General features: G+C 40.7%; 1 protein-coding gene across 1 annotated transcript in view; it reads left to right on the forward strand.

The window, feature by feature from the left end:
* PSMD1 (proteasome 26S subunit, non-ATPase 1) overlaps positions 1-20327 on the forward strand; it is a 59987-nt gene that overhangs the window by 32028 nt on the left and 7632 nt on the right. Inside the window, exons 17-20 of the mRNA XM_065748510.1 lie at positions 5667-5781; positions 7946-8062; positions 14795-14897; positions 19294-19463. Of these exons, the coding sequence (XP_065604582.1) occupies positions 5667-5781; positions 7946-8062; positions 14795-14897; positions 19294-19463 (505 nt within the window). The remainder of the gene's footprint in view (positions 1-5666; positions 5782-7945; positions 8063-14794; positions 14898-19293; positions 19464-20327) is intronic.

The raw sequence follows: 20327 nt of genomic DNA on the forward strand, positions 1-20327 counted from the left end.
AGTTAAATACATACATCATCTCTAACTTTGTGTATTTCTTTATTAGAATGGAAATAGGTTTCACTTCTGAGGACATTAGCTAGACAATTGAGTAACAGAGTCATTGAGTTTAAGGCCAGAAAAGACCATAAGACCATGATCCAACCCCAGAATGTCACTGACCATCACGCTCCTGAGCTGCTCAGTGCTCAGCAGGCTCAGCCTGGCATTTGGGTCCTTGGTGAACTGCAGATCAATTCATATTCATTTAAAAATAAAATATACTTATTTAGAATATAGCTGCTTTGGAGCCAAAGTGAGAGAGATTTGCTGCCAGGCACAAGTAGAAATATTTAGCTATTGGTTTAGATAGTACACTAGAACATCCAGCAAATTTATTATCACTTGTTCCATATTTTTACTGCTTAAAGGAAACCTTTGGTAAAGTTTTGTATTGTCTTCATTTTTTCAGTTGACTTTTGATATCTTTACTTCCTAAGACATAACTTTCTGAAGAATAAAGATGAATCCAACTGTGGTAATTCAGTTTCCTTACCTGACCACCTCCCAGTCATCACCTCTTAGCAGTACTGAGAGAGCAGAGCACATCCGAACAAGTCAGTTTAAATTACTGATGCTGTTTTATTTGAAGGGGTCCGTGTCTGCTTCAGTCATGCAGTCAGTGGTGGCGGTGTCCTTTGGTAGGCCCCCATCCCTGGAGCTCCTGTGCTGTGGCTGTTTGCTGCCCTCTCCTGACCCTCCTGCTGGTGGGAGGCCACCTGGGAGCCCTCCTTCCTCTGCAGATCTCAATGACGCAACTGGAAGGCAATTCAGAGAAAACGTGTGGAGAATGAGCTCGTGCTGCATGAGGTAGTTGCAGGAAATTCCTGGCCCCTGAGTGACTTGCGTCCTTTTGTCAAGGGAGAAGAGCAGGAGGTGGGATTTACACCCACACCTATATATGTCAATTTGTTGCATATTTGTTTGTGCTTTTCCCATCCTCCGTGTTGTTCCCTGCTACACACATGCCTCTCCTTCAGAAATGAGTGTGAACTGTGCAATTAAATGTCTGTATTTCTCCTTTATGAACTCATTTGTGGATGAAATGAAATGCATATTAAGCTTTTCTTCTTTACTTGCTACCACACATGCAAAGCAATGTGTAGAACCAGTTCTGTATCAAATGATTAATTCATATCCATTAGCTTAGAAAGTAATAAATATTTACAATCTTTTGAAATATGACTGGGGAATCTTGATGAGGAATTTAAATGATATATTTGACGTTGTTCTCTAACATTTCATTTTCCTTCGAGTTGTAAAGCCCTTACATATTTAGACTAAAAATAAGAGTACAAAGTGATGGTTCAGATACTCCATTTTTAGTCTCAATTTAGATTTAGTGCAATGTTTTATTTTCAGTATTCTGTTTGCTTCCTTGTATATGTGTAAAAGGTAGCATCAGTGTGTTTTCACATTCAAATATTGCTGAAATAGAAGCAGACATGACAGTAGTCCTATAACCTTCAAGATGTATAAGTCTCAAAATAGGAGATAAATTGCACAAAGGTATTTGGGTGTAATTCTAACTGGACTGTGGTCTGAGATAATGAGCAGAATGTGCTTCAAGGTGGGACAGTCAGAGGTATGAATTTGGCTTTGTGGTGTTGGTCCATGCTTTGTGGACAAAAATAACAGATTGTTAAACAGAGTCAAAGGCCCCAATGGTGTTTGTTAAATTTCAGTATGCCAATAAAGCTCTTGTGGGCAAATCCTACAAAGAATGATGATTTTGTACCTGCAGACATTGCAAATGTAATTTACCTTCAGGAAAACCCCTAAGCCTTAGGAGTCTGAATAGAGCTGCTGTAAGAAAGGATTCACTTTGAAAAGGAAGTCGAATCTCAAAATATTTTGCAAACTATGGAGAACTTTCCATCATCAATTGAAAGGAAAGATGACCATCTTCCACTTCCAGCCAAATCTGTATGCCTTTTTTCAGAGCAGTCATATGTTTTAGCTGGGGAATTTTCGATTTGGAGGCTGAAAAAAAAGTTTATTTTTGAGAAACTGTAGGGCACTTGGAAGCTAAGCATCAGCCTTCTATTACAATGCAGTATTTGTATGTTTACAAGTGTCACGTATTATATCCCAGCAATGAACAGCCTCAGGAATGAGATCAAAGTGGAGGCTGAAGCTGAGGTCACAGGGCAGCGTTGCAGTGCTGCTGTGTTGTGTTTCTGTGAGGATTCAGTCCTCAGTTAAGCAGAGTGTTTGTTTCTGTGCAGCTTTGAGAGGAGCCTTTGGTGAGTAAAGCTGATAAAACGCTAGCTATTATGTTTTGCAGACCATTTCTCATTACTGTCTTGGTGCGTCTTAATTTTTTGTAAGGTTTTGTTTATGAGTTCTGAAACAAACCAAACTGTACCTTGGAGCTAGTCCTTCATCTGCAGGCCAAGTGTCACAGCAGTAAAACCTCTCCTGGCATGGGCTGGAAACAAAACTGTAGCTGGCTACTGTGTGCAAGTCCTATGGAAGACACTTGTGAAGCTCCTTTGGCTTCTTAATTTATTTAATTTCCTGATAACAGAAGGAATAAAGCCTGTTGCCATGAAGATTTTTTTGGATGTGGGTGTGGATTGATTGGCATTCATATTTCTATGGATTATATGGGAGCAGTTGAGTAATTTTCAATTGAAAATGAAGGAAATAAACAAGTGCTTCTTTTGCTGTTGAGTAAAACATAATTGCAGAAGCAGACTGCTTGAGCAAAACCAGCATTAGGAGGAAAGGAAGGAACCGGTGCATTAAAGGTAATTTGGTTTAAAAATAGACACTGCATATCTTCCTAAGATGTACAGCTCAGTTTAACGGCATGCCTCAGGCTTTAATGTAGGAATTTGTTGGATTAAATTACTGGCCTCTGTTACAGGAAGGTCAGCATAGGGGACTACGATACGTTGCTTTGGGCCTCACAGTATTTAAATATATTCCAAGTTCAGGGTTTGTACTGCAATGTAAGGGATAAGGAGTGGGAATGTGTCTGCCGATGAAACTGCCCACTAAATGTCCACGTCGTTCTGGTATTTCACGTGAAGTTACTGCCTGAATAATGGGTGTGAGTGCTGGGAAGCCATTCATCTTCATCACTGCTTCTCTCCTATTTCCACCAAGGGACCATAACCACACCAGCTCGGTGAGGGGTGTTATGGGGGAGGTGGAAGCCTGCAGCAGGCAGCCTCGAGTGGAGCTGGTATGGGACCTGGTACTGATGGAGGGGAGACTTCTCCATCAGAGCAGAGCTGCCTCTCTTGTGCTGAAAGCAAGTCAGCAGCTCGTGTGGCTGTGCTCGCAAGGAAGGGTGAAAACCTCAGGCTGAGAGGAGGAGAAGACTGTGATGGTGTTTTCAGCAGGTTCCTCAGTCAGATTGCCAGTTAGAAGCAATTCTGCAGGAGCAAGATTGCAGGCTGTGACTGCTCCAGGATGGTGTTTCAAATTGTGCCTTTGATCACTTGACAGAATTGTTTGGAGTTTTAGGAATTTTACTAAAGGAGCTTTGGAGCTTATATTTGCTAACCTTCTGGCAGCAGCCTGTAAGACTTCGTAAAGCATTTCAGCAGTAGAGAGAGCAAACAGACATTACAACGTAAGCACTGATGCCAGCAGTGCTCTTGTAACTGAGGTCATGTTCCTCTGATGAGGCTTTTCAGCTTCCTCTGCCCACTCATGATTCTGCCTTCTCTAGTGTAATACATGAGGAAGAACTTTTGGAAGGCTGCAGGATCAAGAAGACTGCAGAAATGAGGGAAGTGGTGGGATCTCTTAAATAACTTTTACTCCCACAGTGGATTTACAGGAGGCCATCTGTCATTGTTTGACTGTTTTATGGGTAGATTTGAGATAAAAGCATTCAAAGTAATGACCACAAATATGGTAAATCTGACTAAGAATTCTGTAGTCAATTGGTGGTTGTTAATCCTGATTTGTAATAAAAACTGTTGGAACTTCTGACCCTGCAGATGCGAGGATCTGTCCAAGTTAATAATTCTATAAAATCCAGCTTTCCGAGCAGGAATGTAATGATTAATGCTTCAAAGTGCAGCATCACATCTTTGCCAGAAGGTGTTTTTTCTCCACTCTGACTTGCAATCTGCCTGCTCAGCATTTGCTGAAGTAGAGCAAACACAAAGGCGTTAAGAGTCTTTGTTCAAGAGCTGGAATCTTCTGTGCAGCTGAATGCTTGGGCTCATCTGTTCCAGGATTTGTGATTCCCACTCTCCACATCAGCTCATTTTTAGGGAACTTTCAGCTATTATTTGAGCAACAGACTGATAGGTGGTTTTACATGTGCCTTTTAGTCCCACTCTTCATGTCTGCTTGCTTGTAGGACTGAACGGTTTCATTTCCCATCTCTTTCTGATTTCTCATGGCTCCTTGTCATTGCCTGCATCTTGGTGCTTCCAGCTGTTCTTCTCTTCTCGTGTGTTCTTCATGTGAATGTTTTTGGAAGCAGCAGAGTGCTGATGTGCTGAGCAGCCTGTGAAACTGGGGTGCCTGTGGGTCCCCTCAGCAGCACACGAAGCAGGGCTGGAGCCTGAGTGGGTGCTGCTGGTCCGTGCTAAGCAAGGGCAGGAGAGGGGAGAGCAAGGGGGAGTTTGGGGCTGCTTATTGGAGGAGACTATGTGGGGTGTGTCTCTTCCCACTTCAACAGTAGCCAGAGTAGACATTAGCTGATAATCTGTGCAGTGCAGAATTTCACATAGGTGGATATGTGAGCTAGTCTTGGGTCCTCAGACATAATGAACAAAGAGGATGTGTTATTGCTTGAGATCTCTTATTTCTGATTTTTGTGGTTTGGGTATGTGTTTAAATAAGGACAGCACTGGAGCATAATCTCATTATTTTTTTCTGTGCCTTAAGTTGATTTAGTACTTTGATAGGCACCTAACAATGCAACATAGTGCTACAGGTACTGCCAGCAACCTCCAGCTTCCAACACAGCAAACATCAGAGGAAATGAGCCCATGTCACAAACTGACTGAGAACTGAAAACTAAAAGCAGAGAACACCTTAGTTTTCATTCGTTCATTTTGATCTGAAATCAGCTTATAGTCAAACCTATCATATGGGCTTGCAAGTCCAGCTTTAGGATCGTAGATGTGACAACTGCAAATCTAGTCTGGGCCGCAGGGCGGTGAAATGTTGGAGATAACCAGTTGATATGCATTCTGAAACCAGCCATAATTAAATCTCTTGCAGTTTATAGTTTCCCATCTTCCTCTTTCATAAGCATGTACTTTCCAGCTGCATTCCTACATTGCTCATGCGTTTGTGGTGTCATGAGATTGGGTAGATTTAAAAATGAGCTGTGGTGAACGTATGCCTGTTCAGAAGGCAAATGTGTACAAGACATGCTTATTTTCACTACAGAAAATATACGTTGCAAAAATAAGGTTTTGATGGTGGCAGCTCTGTGTCATATCTGTTGGGATGGGGAAACATTAATTTATGCACTTTTACCCTGTTTTTCTCTAGGTCCATCTGTTCTGCTCCTCTTGTTGCAGTTGAGAAATGCAAAACATACTTTGTAGAAAGACAGTGTTAAGTTTTCCTGTATCAGTAGAACAAAGTCTCCAAATTTTGAAGAACAATAGTAATAAATAACATTACATTTTGCCTTTCTTTAGGACTCCTGAGCAGTGTCCAAGTGTGGTTTCTTTGCTGTCAGAGAGCTACAATCCCCATGTGCGCTATGGCGCTGCCATGGCTTTGGGCATCTGCTGTGCGGGCACTGGAAACAAGGTGAGGACCAGGATCCATTCACTCTTTCTGCACTCTCCTTCCAGAGACATTTGTGCAGTTTTCTTACTGTCAGTTCCCATTCAACATTAAATGTGTGTTTAGTAGGGCATCAGTTCTTTGACTCTTGCACACAACACCTCCCCAGCGTGTCACTTGTCGTGATATGCACAGAATGCTGTTGTGTGCTGCCTGCTATCTTTAGTATCTAAAGCATGCAGACTTGAAAGCATACTGGAAATACTATTTTTATTCAGGTTGCTTTATTCTCAAGTGGAAGGTGGAATTGAGGAGCTAATTATTTTTAACTGTCTGCATCTGACAAGTTGATTTATGTGGAAATGCTTTTAGTTGCACAAAGGAGTCTGTTTTATTTCCAGATGCTTGGTATGATAAAGATATAATACATCAGATTATTCACGTACATACCTTCCAAAGCTTAGATGAGTAGGTTTTGAAAGCCCAAATATATTTGACTTAAGAAATTGGGAATCTTTTGGTCATGGTCAGTGTTCTATATATGGTGTTCAGTGCATGCCAAAGAATGAATGAGCAACCCATGGTACCTTCAGGCATAAGAGCATCATGTTCTTTAAGATAGTTGCTGTGGCAAAAAGCAATCTTAAGTGAGGGCCCTCGAAGTTTTCTCTCAGAAATGGCGTTTTGTATAAAATCAGCTTGTTTGTAAAAGCCTCTCCATGGGTGAAATACACTGAGAGGTCTGTGCTGGGACACTCACACGTTCAATTACATTTGTTCATGCCCTCAGTTTGTATGAACAGAAGAAGGCTTAGTGCTGCCAAGTCTGTCCAGCCTCTGTAATGAGAAGATCATACAATAGATTAGAATTGCTCTTTGAGCTTCCTATAGTCTTCACATGCCATTTCAGAGTGCTTTTAGACGGCCTCTGTTGCTGCAGACCAAGTTTATCTATACAGCTGATGGCTATACCAACTGCTGAGGTTTACTCTGCTTAGATCTGAGTGTGATTGGTGAGCACTGGCTAAGCATGCTGACAACTTGCTGTTGTTGACATGGGTAATCTCAGTCCCTCTTGCCACCATTTCCTCCATCTCAAGTCCATCTCCCCAGTGAGCTGGTGCAGACACAAGCTCTCAGAACACTGCCCCAGATAAAACAGTCAGCAGTTCACTGTTGAATTATAAAGCTGGAAAAGCTCACTGAGAGATAAGATGAGGGCTGCAGCTAGCACAGGGAAGGGGAAAGAGACAGTACTGGTAAAGGGAAATTGAAGGAGAGAGATCTCGTTTTGGCAGCAGTGAGTTTAGAAGAGTTTTGTTATCTTGTGCGATGTGCACTGAGACCTTTGGATGGTTAGAAATGAATTTGTGACTGTAATAATTTTATGTATGTTTAAGTCATGGCTTGCAAAGTGGCAGAACTGTAAACAGAGAATAAAAATGTTCCTAGGGAGATTATTTAGTCTGAGAAGCCAGCAAATTGCACTTGCTGATCCTGGATATCTAAGCAACATGTATTATAATAGGCTCTTTATAGCTTTTCATAATCCGTATTCGATATTGAAATGAATGTTTATTGGTAGATCCAAGATGGATCGATCATGTTCCTGTTGGGCTTAGGTGGAAAGTTACTGAGTTTGCAGAAGCAATAGAGGAGTTTGAAATGTTTTCAAAACCCAAATTTGCTGTGTGGTGTTTATATGCAGCCACACGATGTGGGTTTCTCATGAGTGCTTTTGTGTGATGCTGAATGTTATGGGCTCTAACAGTGAAGTGCAAGGCCAGAAATTTAGAACTTTGATTACTATCTCACTTTATAACTTCTGACGTGTTGTTTGATATCTCTGCATCATTTTTTAAATAGAAAATGGAAGCAATGCTGATGTATTTTGTTGTACAAAATGGCGAAGAAAGTATAAGTGTAATTTATGTATAGAGATCATGCCATTGTCAGTAGTTCTCATGCGCTGAATGCATTTGTTGTTTATAACAAGTGTTGCTGATCTGTTGTCTTGTTTCTGCAGGTAAATCTTGTCCCATCCATCAAATTTTTAGTTTCCAGTTGCTTTTTTTTTTTCTTTTAAAGTATGTGTTAGCATCAGTCTGTTAACTTTGGATTGCAGCACTGGATCCTGGGGTACTAAAAGCAATAGTATTAACTTTGTGATGCTTTTTTCTTTTAATAGGAAGCAATTAATTTGCTTGAACCAATGACAAACGATCCTGTGAATTATGTACGTCAAGGAGCTCTGATTGCATCTGCCCTTATCATGATCCAACAGACTGAGATTACCTGCCCAAAGGTAACAGTGGCATGCCTTACCTACTAGCTTTCTAAGTGGGAAAAATGGTCTTGGATGTTAAGTTGTTAGTACACAGCACTGCACGTAAGCATTAGCAAGAGAGAAGGTGCCTTGTGAAGAGCAAGAGCTGAATGCAGAGCAGGAAATGCCTGCATGGGCTGGAACATGCACTTCTGAAGGAGGGAGCGATGTATGGTGATAGAAATGTCTGTTAAATGACAGCATTTTAACTTTGGATGTTACATGAATACATTCTCCTGCTTATAAAGAGTCTTATCTTGTAATGATACTAATCTATCTTGCAATAACACATAGTATCTGACTTCCTTTAAAATGTATTGAGGCATGTAGACTTGTGATTTCTGTAAGCAGGACTGTTCAGTAAAGCTTTTCTTGCAGCTCAAGGTATGCTTTCCAGGTGAAACAATTTCTGCTGTCAGAACTGTCTCAGTTGCTTTATAGCAAATAGTTTTTTTAATGGAGTTTTTCTTTCTGCTTGGAGGGCAAAAAGGATTGCATGTGCTGTGTTTAGCTTTTTAAAAACAGGTTGCCTTCTGAGTATATGACAGATGATAATATGCAAACATTTGTTCAGTCTAAAAGTCTGCATTAATAGAAGCTTTGAGGTATCACATTTCATCTCCTCTGGTGAGCAGTGAGACCGAGCTGTAGCTGGTACTTTGCCACTCACCTATCATAGTGGGTTGCTTTTATTGACATCAGTTTAGAAATTGAACTATAATAAAAGCAGCTACTCTTTTACTGCATTTGGATGGGGTGAAAGAGGGAAAAAATCTTTTTTCCATTGGAAAATTTTGCTTGGGAAAGGAAAGAAAGTCCATGAATACAGGTGTTCGGGTATTTCCAAGGTATAGAATATATGGGTGTGCAAGCAGTTTGTTCTTTTGAATTATTTAAAAATGGAAAGGGAGTTTTCACTGAGCAGAATCTGGCAGTTACATTATCAATTGTAATACATCTGAGGAGAATAGTAGAGATCTGTAGGATTTCCTCATCTTCCAAAATATGAAATGACTGTAACGTGAAGCTGGAAGATCCTTTCTTTGGAAAGAAAATTCTTCTTGTTTTTATCATTTCTTCCTCGATCTATTGGATGCCAGCTCTGAGTGCAGGAAATGAGGTTTAGTCATTCTTCTGTGCTCCTCTGAAATGCTGGGCAAACTGTGTAGCCTTCCCGTGCCTCACTTTCCCACCCCAAAAAATAATGCTGATACTTTCTTTTGTGAAAGGACATTAAGAGTAATCCATCTATTGGGTTTTCAGTCCTGTTAAGGTGATAGGTGAATCCATGTCCTATACAGATATGCAGACAGAAGGAGTGGTCATTTTAGTGTGTACTAAGTCAGATTTGTTTCCGCAGAGTGCGCTGTTAACCTTAGCTTTGGAGGTCTGTGCAATATGTAGGCATCCTAAACAGGTTGTTAAAACTGGGACAGGATGAGATGTACAGTGTGAGGCTCGGTGCCTTGTTTAAAAATGGAGAGAGGAACTGAAAAAGCTTTATGCTATAGCCCTTTTTATGAGCCAAAATGTAAGCGGTGTTATGTAATACAGGTAGAGAAGGCAATTCCTGACCCTGTCATAGAAATGCTGCAAATATTGAAAACATGAAAACAATAATCCTACAAGATATAAATTAATAAGGAGTGCTTGAAATAATCTGACAATTTAGGGTCTGAGGACAAGATATATCAGTTTTGCTTCTGTTGAAGGAAGGAGCCTCTCTAGAAGTTATCTTTAGATACCAGAGTTTCTTGCTCAGAAGTAAAAAGAATATTGTGAGGAATATGCTGCCAATTAAGTTGTTTATTATTCCCATTTCCATGGGAAACAATTTTGGAGCTCTTTGCCAGCCTAAAGAAAAATTGCTCTGATGTGAAAAGGTGGAGTTCAGATAACTGGCCATTTTTGGGTTACGGTGACGTATTTTGATCTGATTAGGTTCCTAAATGGCATGATGGAGCAACTGCTAGATAAGCAGCTATTAGCTGCCTATTAGGGCGGAGATCCTTGGGTTTTATGTCCCACAAACGATGTTTGTGTTCTTCGTGGGGTTATCAAGAAGCTAAACGTTACATTTAGACAACTTCATATCATTGTGTCACTGCTGCTAAACGCTTTGAGATGCCTGGCATGCAGGAGAGAGTGATTTTGTGAAGGTTATGGCATATAGTCTGATGGCCTTCCTGTCATTACTTCTCCATTTGGTACTGCCTGTCTTTTGTAGCCTTTGTGTGAGCAGTGTGCTTTGGGTTCAAATGACTTCAAATCCTCTGGTGCTGATTGGAGCTGAGGACAGGAGCAAATGGAGTCATTGTGCTGCTTTATCCAACTTAGCAGTTCTTCATTCTACTTTATGCATTTTCTCTTCCCTTCATATTGGAATATAAAGCATGGAGACTAACAGGAACTTTTCTCTCAAACATGCTTTTATCTTACTTTTCCTTTCAAGTTAAGTACATCAAATAAGCTACCCATCTGCCTATGGAAATAGCTAGGTTTCCAATCATGGGTTTTTTAGTATTATTTTTTACTTTATTTTCCTCAAGACCTAATGCAGAACTACTACCACCAGCAGCCCTGTCTGGGGACTGGTTGGGGCTGTAACTGCAAAATGCATTTGTTACTTCTACATCAATACAGGGAGGTTTTCAAGAAGGAAGAAAGCTAACATCAGAATTGCAGTGCTGAAATAATAGCAGTAAGTGGAGTTTTAATAATCCAGTTATTTTAATTCACTGTGCTTTTGTCTTTTCTTTGTATTTGTCATCTTCTCAGTTGCACTTACTATTTAAACTAATAGAGTTTAACTGAGTGATGTATTTAATAAGGAAATAATTGAACTTGCAAGTTGCTGAAATGCCCCAAAGGGTGACAGCTGCTGTGTGAAGTTGACTTTGTCACTTTGGAGCTGGAACTCGGATTACTCTGCAAGCAGCCAGTGTGGCTTTTCCTGTCCTCTGCTGATACATTTAAGAGCCATATTAATGTAGGATGTAGAACAATAACAAGTTTATTTTGTGAAACGGAATCCTAAATTATAGATACGATGAGATCATTGTAACAGAAATCAATGTCAATTCTATGTATTTTTGACCAGCAGGGCAATTAAGGCAGCAATTTGGGAGGCATGCTACTTGTCCTAACATCTTGTATCAGATTTATTGGATTTCCTTTTGCTGTTTGTGCACTGGGGCAGTGATCTTTATGGAATGAGAAGATAATCAGCAAGTTAGAATATTTTTTCCCTTCTTCTTTGATCATCTTGGCCCATTTTCTCTTCAAATGTAAGGAAAACAGGACCTGATGTTTCTTTTCTTTTTTTTCCTAACTGAATTGCTCAGTATTGCTAAATGCAAAACTGTTTTCTACAGTATTCTAGCAATATCTTAGCTTTCCTTCACAGAAGTCCTTTACAGTTGGATGCTTGCACATACTGTATGCTCTTACACAGTTTGAAGACAGCAATCATATGTAGGGTAGCTTCCAGTTTCAAAGATGGATATAAAAAGCATGCAAGCAGCTCAAATATTGTTTTATTAGAACTGGATTCCTAAGTCTCATCCTTCAGAGTTTGCACTTGCAATAAGCATCACACACATTGTCTATCACTGTTTCCATTAGTGAGCTGTTAATAAAACAGAAGCTGTATTAACAGTCCCATGGGCTTTGCATGCATGATGTCGACTGGTGGAGGGAGAAGTGGTAAACAACCTATTAAATGTTAAATAATATGAGCCCCTCGAGCTTGCAGTCGGAAACGGTGCTGTATCATTCCTGTGCCTTAAAGCCTGTGTTGTTTCCTCTGTGTTTCTAAGGTTGCGCATTTGGCTTCATCTGAAATCAGTGGCATGCAGTTTTGGCCAGTGTTAATTGTCAAAATGGTGTGTGGGTTCTTAGGAAAGATGAAATGTGTCGCTGCCTGTGTTTGAGTATTCCTCCTAGCAGCTGGCCAAATAAATTTCTTGGTAGCATTCCCAAATGCTGTAAAGTTTTGAAAGTAGTTGAAGATTTTGAGGGAGAAACAGTTCTTGCTGGTTTCACAACATATTAAACAAATCAATTCAGTAGTGTGCAATGTACTTATCACTGCAATTTGAAGGAAAAACAATAGCAGATTAAAGGGCCACGCTAGATAAACTTGATAGGATAAACTAGTTTTACTTCAACTGCTTTACAAACTACTGCCTGTTGATGCATCGATCCATTCTGTAGGAGGCGACTGCCACAGCAGCAAAGGTACAACTGAGGTTCTGCTTTGCTTTCTCCAAGGGCTGTGTGAGGATGGTACAGCTAGACCTGCCAAAGCAGGCTTTCCTCAACTTCAAGGAAGGTTTTACAGCCGGGAGCTGATCCAGTTAAGAATGCTCAGTGCTAGGAAGTGTTTACTTCTAGAAACTGCCTGAAAAAGTGTGCAGACCTACTGTTGATTCTAGCGTTGGGTCAGTTCTTGGATGTAAGTTTGCCCAGTGCATAAAGCCAGGCAGGCTGGTCTCCCATCCTGTCATAGAAGATTTGTTACTGCTGGTGTTAAAGTAAAACTTCAAAAGGAATACACTACATTCATACATTTTTCAGAGTTGGCAGTTGTTCACAGGTATACACAATTTATCAGAAAGCGGAACTTTTGCTATGGCAGTACATATTTTGTACTTTATAAGCAGACAGTATGATGACTGTTTCTTACTTGATTCATGGTGGGACTGATGCTGACATGCCTTGTTCATCCGCTCTGCCCTGGTATCTGTGAGCAGGAGCTGTGGAGTGGCACCTGCCATGCTCCAAGGTGCTTCTTCCTCAGACTTCAGACACCTGCATGATCGCTAGCTGACCTGCTCATTATCTCCTCACCTCACCCAGCATTTTGTTCTCTGAAGATTTGATTACTGTGTAAATTCCAGATTATGATTCACTGAGTGAGTGATTTTTCAGAGCTTTGCAACATCCAGCTGTTTTTATAAATATTCCAAGCCCAGAAGCTGCACCCAGACTTAGAGGAATAATGTGCTCCAAACAGAAGCAGTAGAATCCCACTGTTCAGCAAAACCAGACTAACAGATTTACATGTTGCTTCTGTGTCTCTCAAGTAATATCTGAAGGCTTTGGTTCTCCCAGCTTGCTTGTGGTTGCTCATGGTACTCCAGGGTGCTGGAAGTCAGCATCACTCCAGAAGGAGTAGGAGGGACGTGCAGTGCCTCAGAAGCTGTGAGTATGGTCAGGGAGGGAAAATAACTCTGCAAGTACAAAATGAGGTATTTTTCCAGTCTACCAGAGGTCAAGCTTAAGAAACAAACTATTTATATTAAATGTGTAAACCTCAGCCTAAGTGTTTATAAATAAACACTGGGAGAGCATGAAAAAAACATAAATAGAGCAAGGCAGTTAGCAGAGCTGGCTCATTGCATCCAGTGAAACCCTGTATTGTGTGAGCAGTATTTCCCTGTCACCCACCTGTATGTGTGGCTACCCTGAAAATGTCAGCCACCTCTCTTTGGTGACCTTACCACCTCATAACTAAAAACTTCTCAACGCAAAGGGGAACTGGTGAATAGAGAACTGATAACAGTCAGCAATTCTGCTGCCCCTGTTTAAGGGTGGCCATTCTGGTGCTTTGTGGTTCTGATGGCAGCATCTTCAGGTAGAAGTTTGCCTTGTCTTTGGCTGTAGTTGTAGGAAAAGGGCTTAGCAACAAAACAGCCCAAGGCTTGGGACAAACTTGTTCAAGAGATTTGGAAGGACCCTTTTCTGAAAAGGTCTCCTTTGCTTTTGAGTGTGTGAGGTGAAGGCTTGAGTGAGAATAAAATGTCTCCTTCATATCTGTGCCAAAGTTAATTTAGAGAAGAGGTATGGAAGATTTTTCCAGATAAGCTGAGGATTGGATGCAGCTTTCCTGGGTTTGGACTGAACTGTAGGCTGGGATTTCCTGATCAGCTTTTTCAAGTGATAAAGATCACTTGATCTGTGGTGTTGCTCACATGTATACATCAAAAGATAAGGTCTTAATTTTTGATTGAGCTTTTTTATTCCTGGATGTGATGCTCTTCAGCATGTTTCTTCAGCACTGTGTAAACTTAGGGAAAGATGAAGCTGTCTGGAGCAATGACGATGTTACAAGCAAAGGTTTATCAATTTCCCTTATTAATGAACATTTAAAAACATTGTGGTAAATGTACTGTGATTATCCGTTACATTATTCAATATTTTCATTAATGATTTTGGCTTAAAAGGTATGAACACAGTAGCAAAATCTGCTGGTGACACGCCGTAGGGCCATTATCCATCCAGCAGAAATACTGTACAGGAAAACCAGAATAAGTTTGAGGTTTTCAGCAGTAGGAATTGAAGGCAATTAAATAAAGCACAGTGCCATGCACCTAAGAACATGTAGTAGTTGCTACAGACTCATGAGCTGTTCTCTTACTCCACTGATGCTCCAGAGATTCTCAGGCAATTCCTGAAGGCCTGCAACATGTGATTTGGAAATGCACATCCATCCTGAATACTTTAAACTCACTCTATGAGTGTCTGCAACTGGGGATCACCTCTTTAATTAATTATTAGACTTGTGTCACCTGTAATTAAAGCCACTGAAAAAATGTTCTTCTAGTATGCAGAAATCCAGGATGCTTCTCATAAAGACAAAATATTTGAGTCATGTTTTAGATGTCCGTTTTGTAATTTCTTTTTATCTCTTCTTTTTTTCCCATCCAGGTCAGCCAGTTCAGACAACTCTATTCCAAAGTGATCAATGATAAGCACGATGATGTTATGGCAAAGTTTGGAGCAATCCTGGCACAAGGCATTTTGGATGCAGGTAATTACCCAAACATCTACAGCAGCCAACATTTCTTAAACTTGTCTGATTATGGAGTGCTTCTTGTAGCTGTAATAGCAATTTCATTCGAGAGATAAGGTGCTGGCTTTTTGCTTGTCACATAATAGCATCAAGAAATCTCTGATTTCAACTAATTGTACTTAATTAAATAAACCCTGCTTTGTAGTTCCAGGTCACAGACACTTCTGGTGTAGGGAACATTTCACAAGTGTTAGCGTCTGAATGTTGATAAGGGGTAAGATACTGTAAAAGGTGTTAGCATTTCACGAGGGCTGAATTGCAGGACCTATTAAGGAAGGTTTCTTTAAGCAAAGAGGGCAAACAGTGTTTTGTTTTGAATTTTTCCTTCTGCTGGAGTTAAGACACATACCGTGCTGTGTGTCAGTAGTACCTTCTTTCCAAGTTTCCACTGCTGTCCTCTGTTCCACTGTGTCCCAAACACAGTTTGTCCCTGCTGGTCTCTTGTGCTATGGGCTTCCCTGGCCATGGAGTTTCTTGGTTAGGTAGAAACAAGCTGCTTTCCAGTGTGCTCTGAGATCAGGATTAGTCCTGAAGTCACATCAGCAAAGAAGTATAATGCATCTGTCCCTGTGTGGCCTGGTTTAAGCCCAGCACCAAGCACTGTTATGAGTGTCTGTATGAAATTACCATATTGCCAACCTACGTAGCTGGGGGAGAAAAACTCAGGGCTGCCTGAGCTTATCTGCATGGAAGTGTACTTAGAGAGCTCTGTTCCTGGTATGTGTGTGGCAGTCAGGCTGCTCCGTGCTTCATGGCTGGGGCTACAGAGAAGGAAAAAAGAACTGTCTCTTTTCATTTCACCTTGCTTCCCAGGTACCTCTGCTGGAACTCACACTTAGCAGTCTTTTCAACAAAATTGTTACTATAATTTTGGTCACTCCCATACTCATACTATGTTATTGGCAAGCAAGAGCCCAGCTGGCTCAGAATCTCTCAGCTTTACAGACTGGTTTCAATTTTTTTAAGATTAAATAATAAAAATGCAGCTAAAACTTTGTTTGCTTGATATGTCATATGGGTATCATAAAAAGATTTAGAAACCATAAACGCTCAATTTTAGTAAACTGCGTGTGAATTTGTGCCAACATCTTGACTCTTTGTCTCTTGCTGTGTTGCTGGGGCAAGGCTGTGAACTTCCCTTTCTTAACCTGTTGCCACTTTCATTAATGTCTCTTAAAAGAAAAAAATTCTTTTTATCTCTCTCATTCAACTACAAGTGATTATCTGAACAACGGGCTACAAAATTTAATTATCACTGCTAGAAAGAAAAGGTTCTTTGTGTTATCTGTCATAGTTAGGGCTATTGAGACTAGGTTTTTTTTTAGTGGAGGAAGTAGAAAAGTATTAATTCTCTTCCAATGACAGGCTTTGATTAAAAGTGCAAGATTTCCGGTGTGCAGCTGGGAAATGACGCATTGCAGGTGGGCTTTTTGCTCTGACAAGGAGCCAACCATCAGACATGGTTTCATGGTGTTTCATTTGTCTAATTGTTAAGCCCCAGCAGCTATACTTTTTTACTGTATTAATACATGACAAATGTAGACATTCTAAATTTAGCTTATTATTTTTCCCCAAAAACCTCTGAACTTTTATAATTCATGTACAGACAAGCTCTCCTGTTTCAGACTGGTGACTCCCTTTCTGTTCTTTGCAAAAATAAGATGCTTTATTTTCTGGAACATGTATTAGTAAATATGAGCTATAAAAGGGATATGGTGATTTAACCAGATGTCAGCATTTGACCTACTTGAAAACTATTTTGCTCTCTGAACTGTACATTTCTTCTCTATCTCTGATACTACATTTCTCAAACAATAAGAAAAGAAGTGGTAGTCAGCATACAAATATTTACATAGTATTCTGGGAAAAACTTTTTTTCTATGTTAAGAAAAGGTTTCCTTGGGGACTGAGTGGAAGGAGCTGTTGACAACATGAAGGTGCTATGTCCTGGATTCAATGGTTTTAGAGACAATTTTAGTGAAGGATGGAAAAGGAACTCTTCCAAGTTACAAGAGTTGCCAGTCTCCTTGTTGTCCCTCAAAGTACACATCTCACACAACATGTTATATTTAGGCTGTTAAATACTTAAGTATAGAAGGTAAAAGGATACGCACATTGCCTACCCTCACACACATTGAATTCAGTGCTACTGTTTCCTACCTTTCTTCTGGTTGTCCCTGTGTACAGAGTCGTAATTTAAAGTTGGCATAACTCTGATAGGACTAACACAACATATAGTGAGTATGGTGCTGTGGTGCTGTCCTGTGCTGCACTGCCAGAAATACCACCAGCAAAGTGTGTGTGCTATCACAGCACCTCTCAAAAGAAAGTTTGCAGAATTGAGTGAGTGTTACAAAAGTACTCGATTCCAAGCCATGAATGAGTTCATATAAAAATCATCAGCATCTGCTTGCTGTGCTCCCCTTCCTTGTTAACATTAAGCCAGTAAATCCTCATAGCCTTCAGAACAGCTCCTTTGCTTCTGACAAATCTTGCCATAATAGCAATGTGAATTCTGGGAAATGAACGTCGAAGTACCACCTTACAAAACCTGGCATTATAAGGTCTTTTGGCTGGTTGATGTGGAGTGGGTTGGTTGGTTTTTGAGATACCATGTCACAGCAACCATCCATCCATCCAGAGATCTGGCATGTGTTCCCTTCCAGATTGTCAGGGCTGCAGCTTAATCATGAAGATAGTGCACAATTTTGCAGCATCTCTCCACTTTTCCTGCTCCCCACAAAACCCTGGGAGTGGGGGTGGTCTGCTTGCACATAAACCAGCAGAAAGTAGCAGCATGACAGCATCTTTGGAATATGACGTCTGTTACTCATCCAGGAAATTCCAGAAATGAGATAATTCTGGTGGTTAAAAATAAATTGGGAAAAAATTCCAAAAGTTTGATAAAGTATAGTTAAGCTGCTTGTGAAACATCTACTGGAGTGCTTCACCTAGAATATCTGCAGATTACTGATCTGGCCCTTATATAGTGATGCAGTGAAGAAAAGTTCCAAGTAAAGATTGAGAAGACCAGAGATTTAAATGTGCAGTGTTTGACATGTTTAAGGATAACACAAGATCTCAGGCAGTGCCTCATTAATGTTGCAAATTCAAATACAAGCATGAGAATGGTGCTGGAGAAATTAATGAGAAGCAGAGCAAACCTGGAAGTGGTGAAAGCAGGAATCATACTATTATCTTCCTTGAAATAGGAGCTCGGAAGGAGTTCTTTAGTCAAACTGCAGGAGATGTATTGCTATCACAAAAGGAACAGCAGGGAGATTGTATGTATGCATAATATCCTATAGGAAGACATCAAAATCCTTTGCCTTGCACTGTTTCTCCTGGGACTAACTGACATATAAGTAAGATGAGATAACTGTCATTCAGGGCTTTCATTAGTTTTGGTAATTGCTGTCTGGCCCTACTACAGGTGGCTGCTTGTGCATGGCAAAGGAATGCTGCTGCAGTTTGGGATTTTTCAGCCACAAAGTGCCCTGAGTCTGGAAGGAGTGGGTGTTTGTATTTTAACAAAGTTTACCTTCCTGCACTTGGGCATGTCAGCGGTAATGGACTTGCCTGGTGCCCTCTTCAACTCAATTCACTGTGTTCATCAGAAAACTGAAGATCAGATTAACACTTTCCCACACTGTCTGCAAGCCCAATCTTTCAATTTGGTTTCTAGCTGGATGCTTCTGCACTATATCAACATATGGAGTTGTTTTGGTCTCTGCTTTGCAAGTTAAGGCAAACTTAAGCCTCAGCTGTCTGGCAGAGATTTAATTTTGTTGCAAATGCTGCAGAAGCGTGTCTCTTTGCTGCATAGATTGATCACCTCTAGAAGGAACTTTTGAAGTTATTGCTGCTTACATTTTTTTCTACTGAGATGGTGTAGAATAAACCTGTATGCATATTTCATCTGAGTAATAGGCTGTTCAAGGAGGCAGACAGAAAAGTTTCCCTATGGAGTGCTCTGTATGTGCTGTTTCCTTTGTGGTTCATCGTTACGCTGTGTTTGGAAAATAGTTATGATGAAGGTTTGCCTGTTTATTCTGCCTTCTGAATTGTACTTCTGTTTTAACTGTCTCCTGGCAAAATAAACATGGAAGGGCTCTGTTCATTGATTGTTTTGGTGATATCAAGCAGATGTACAGAGATAGATGGAAACAGCTACACTGCCCACAGCTTTCACTGTGAAAGGTGAGGTGGCTGAGGAGGAAGCTGACAGCACTGTGGCGTGGCACTGTGGTAGCTGCCTTCACAGCAGCTGTTTTAGAGATGCATCATCTCAGCGTCCTCATGGAGTACCCAGGGATACGTTAACTCAAGTGATGTCATTTCTGAATATTTCCAGGGGGACATAATGTCACAATTTCACTGCAGTCAAGGACGGGACACACTCACATGCCTTCTGTGGTGGGAGTTCTGGTCTTCACCCAGTTCTGGTTCTGGTTCCCTCTGAGTCATTTCTTGTCACTGGCTTTCACACCAACATGTGTCATCGGCCTTAACAAGGATCTCAAGGTATGTAATGAGTGGAGAAAACAGACGTTAGTGGCTTGGAAGACTTCAGTGTCCTGAAAGGGAGAAGCACACATGCATTTATTGATTTTCTTTGAGTACTTCCAGCTTGTGTGTACCAGAAATGGTGCAAACTGGAAGAAGTCTGAAAAGCAGGCTGAAATTATGGAGCTGGTGGAAGGAATAGAGGTAGGAGAGTTGGAAAGAGTAGACTTTGACTCCTTCATCTCAAAGTTGAAGAAAAGAACTCTTTAATATGTGTGGGCAGATACCACCCAACTGTAAGACCATCAATCTGTAAAGCTGAAGTTATTTAAAAAGAAAAAAAGTTGCCTTTAAACCATCTTCTACTCCCATATGAATGGCGTGATACTCTCCCTTAGGAGAGCCAGCACTTGGAAAAGGATCTGTTTCTGTTCCTGGAGGAATAAATAATGAACCACTGTCCTGGGTACTGCACTATTTGGTGTGTCTGTTCTTTGAGCTGATCGGCTGTGCAAGCTGTATACCACAGTGGGTGTCCATGCAGCCCCTAGAGCAAAAGTTTGTGGCTGTAGGGTGCTCTTCTGTTACCTGTATTGGGTTTAGCATCAAGTCAGTCTGCACACAGCTGAAAATAACTGCTGTATTTGAAGAGAAGCTTTGCATTCAAGTACCATTCTTTTTCTCTGACCTGAATATTTCACATGGATTGCATTGCTGCTTAGTCACTGCACCTCCTCAGACGTAATGAGTGCAGCACCTTTTTGACTGGCTGCACTGCCATTTTGACACTGTCTCCCCATCCCTTGGTTTCCAGGGCATCCAAATGACTGTGGGCAAGATTTTTATATAACTTAGCTTGAATGCTAATATGTGTTAATGGGC

The sequence above is a fragment of the Cyrtonyx montezumae genome, unplaced genomic scaffold, assembly GCF_038088225.1.
Source record: "Cyrtonyx montezumae isolate F1298 unplaced genomic scaffold, pur_monq_1.0 scaffold_5, whole genome shotgun sequence".
In the NCBI taxonomy this organism is placed as follows: domain Eukaryota; kingdom Metazoa; phylum Chordata; class Aves; order Galliformes; family Odontophoridae; genus Cyrtonyx; species Cyrtonyx montezumae.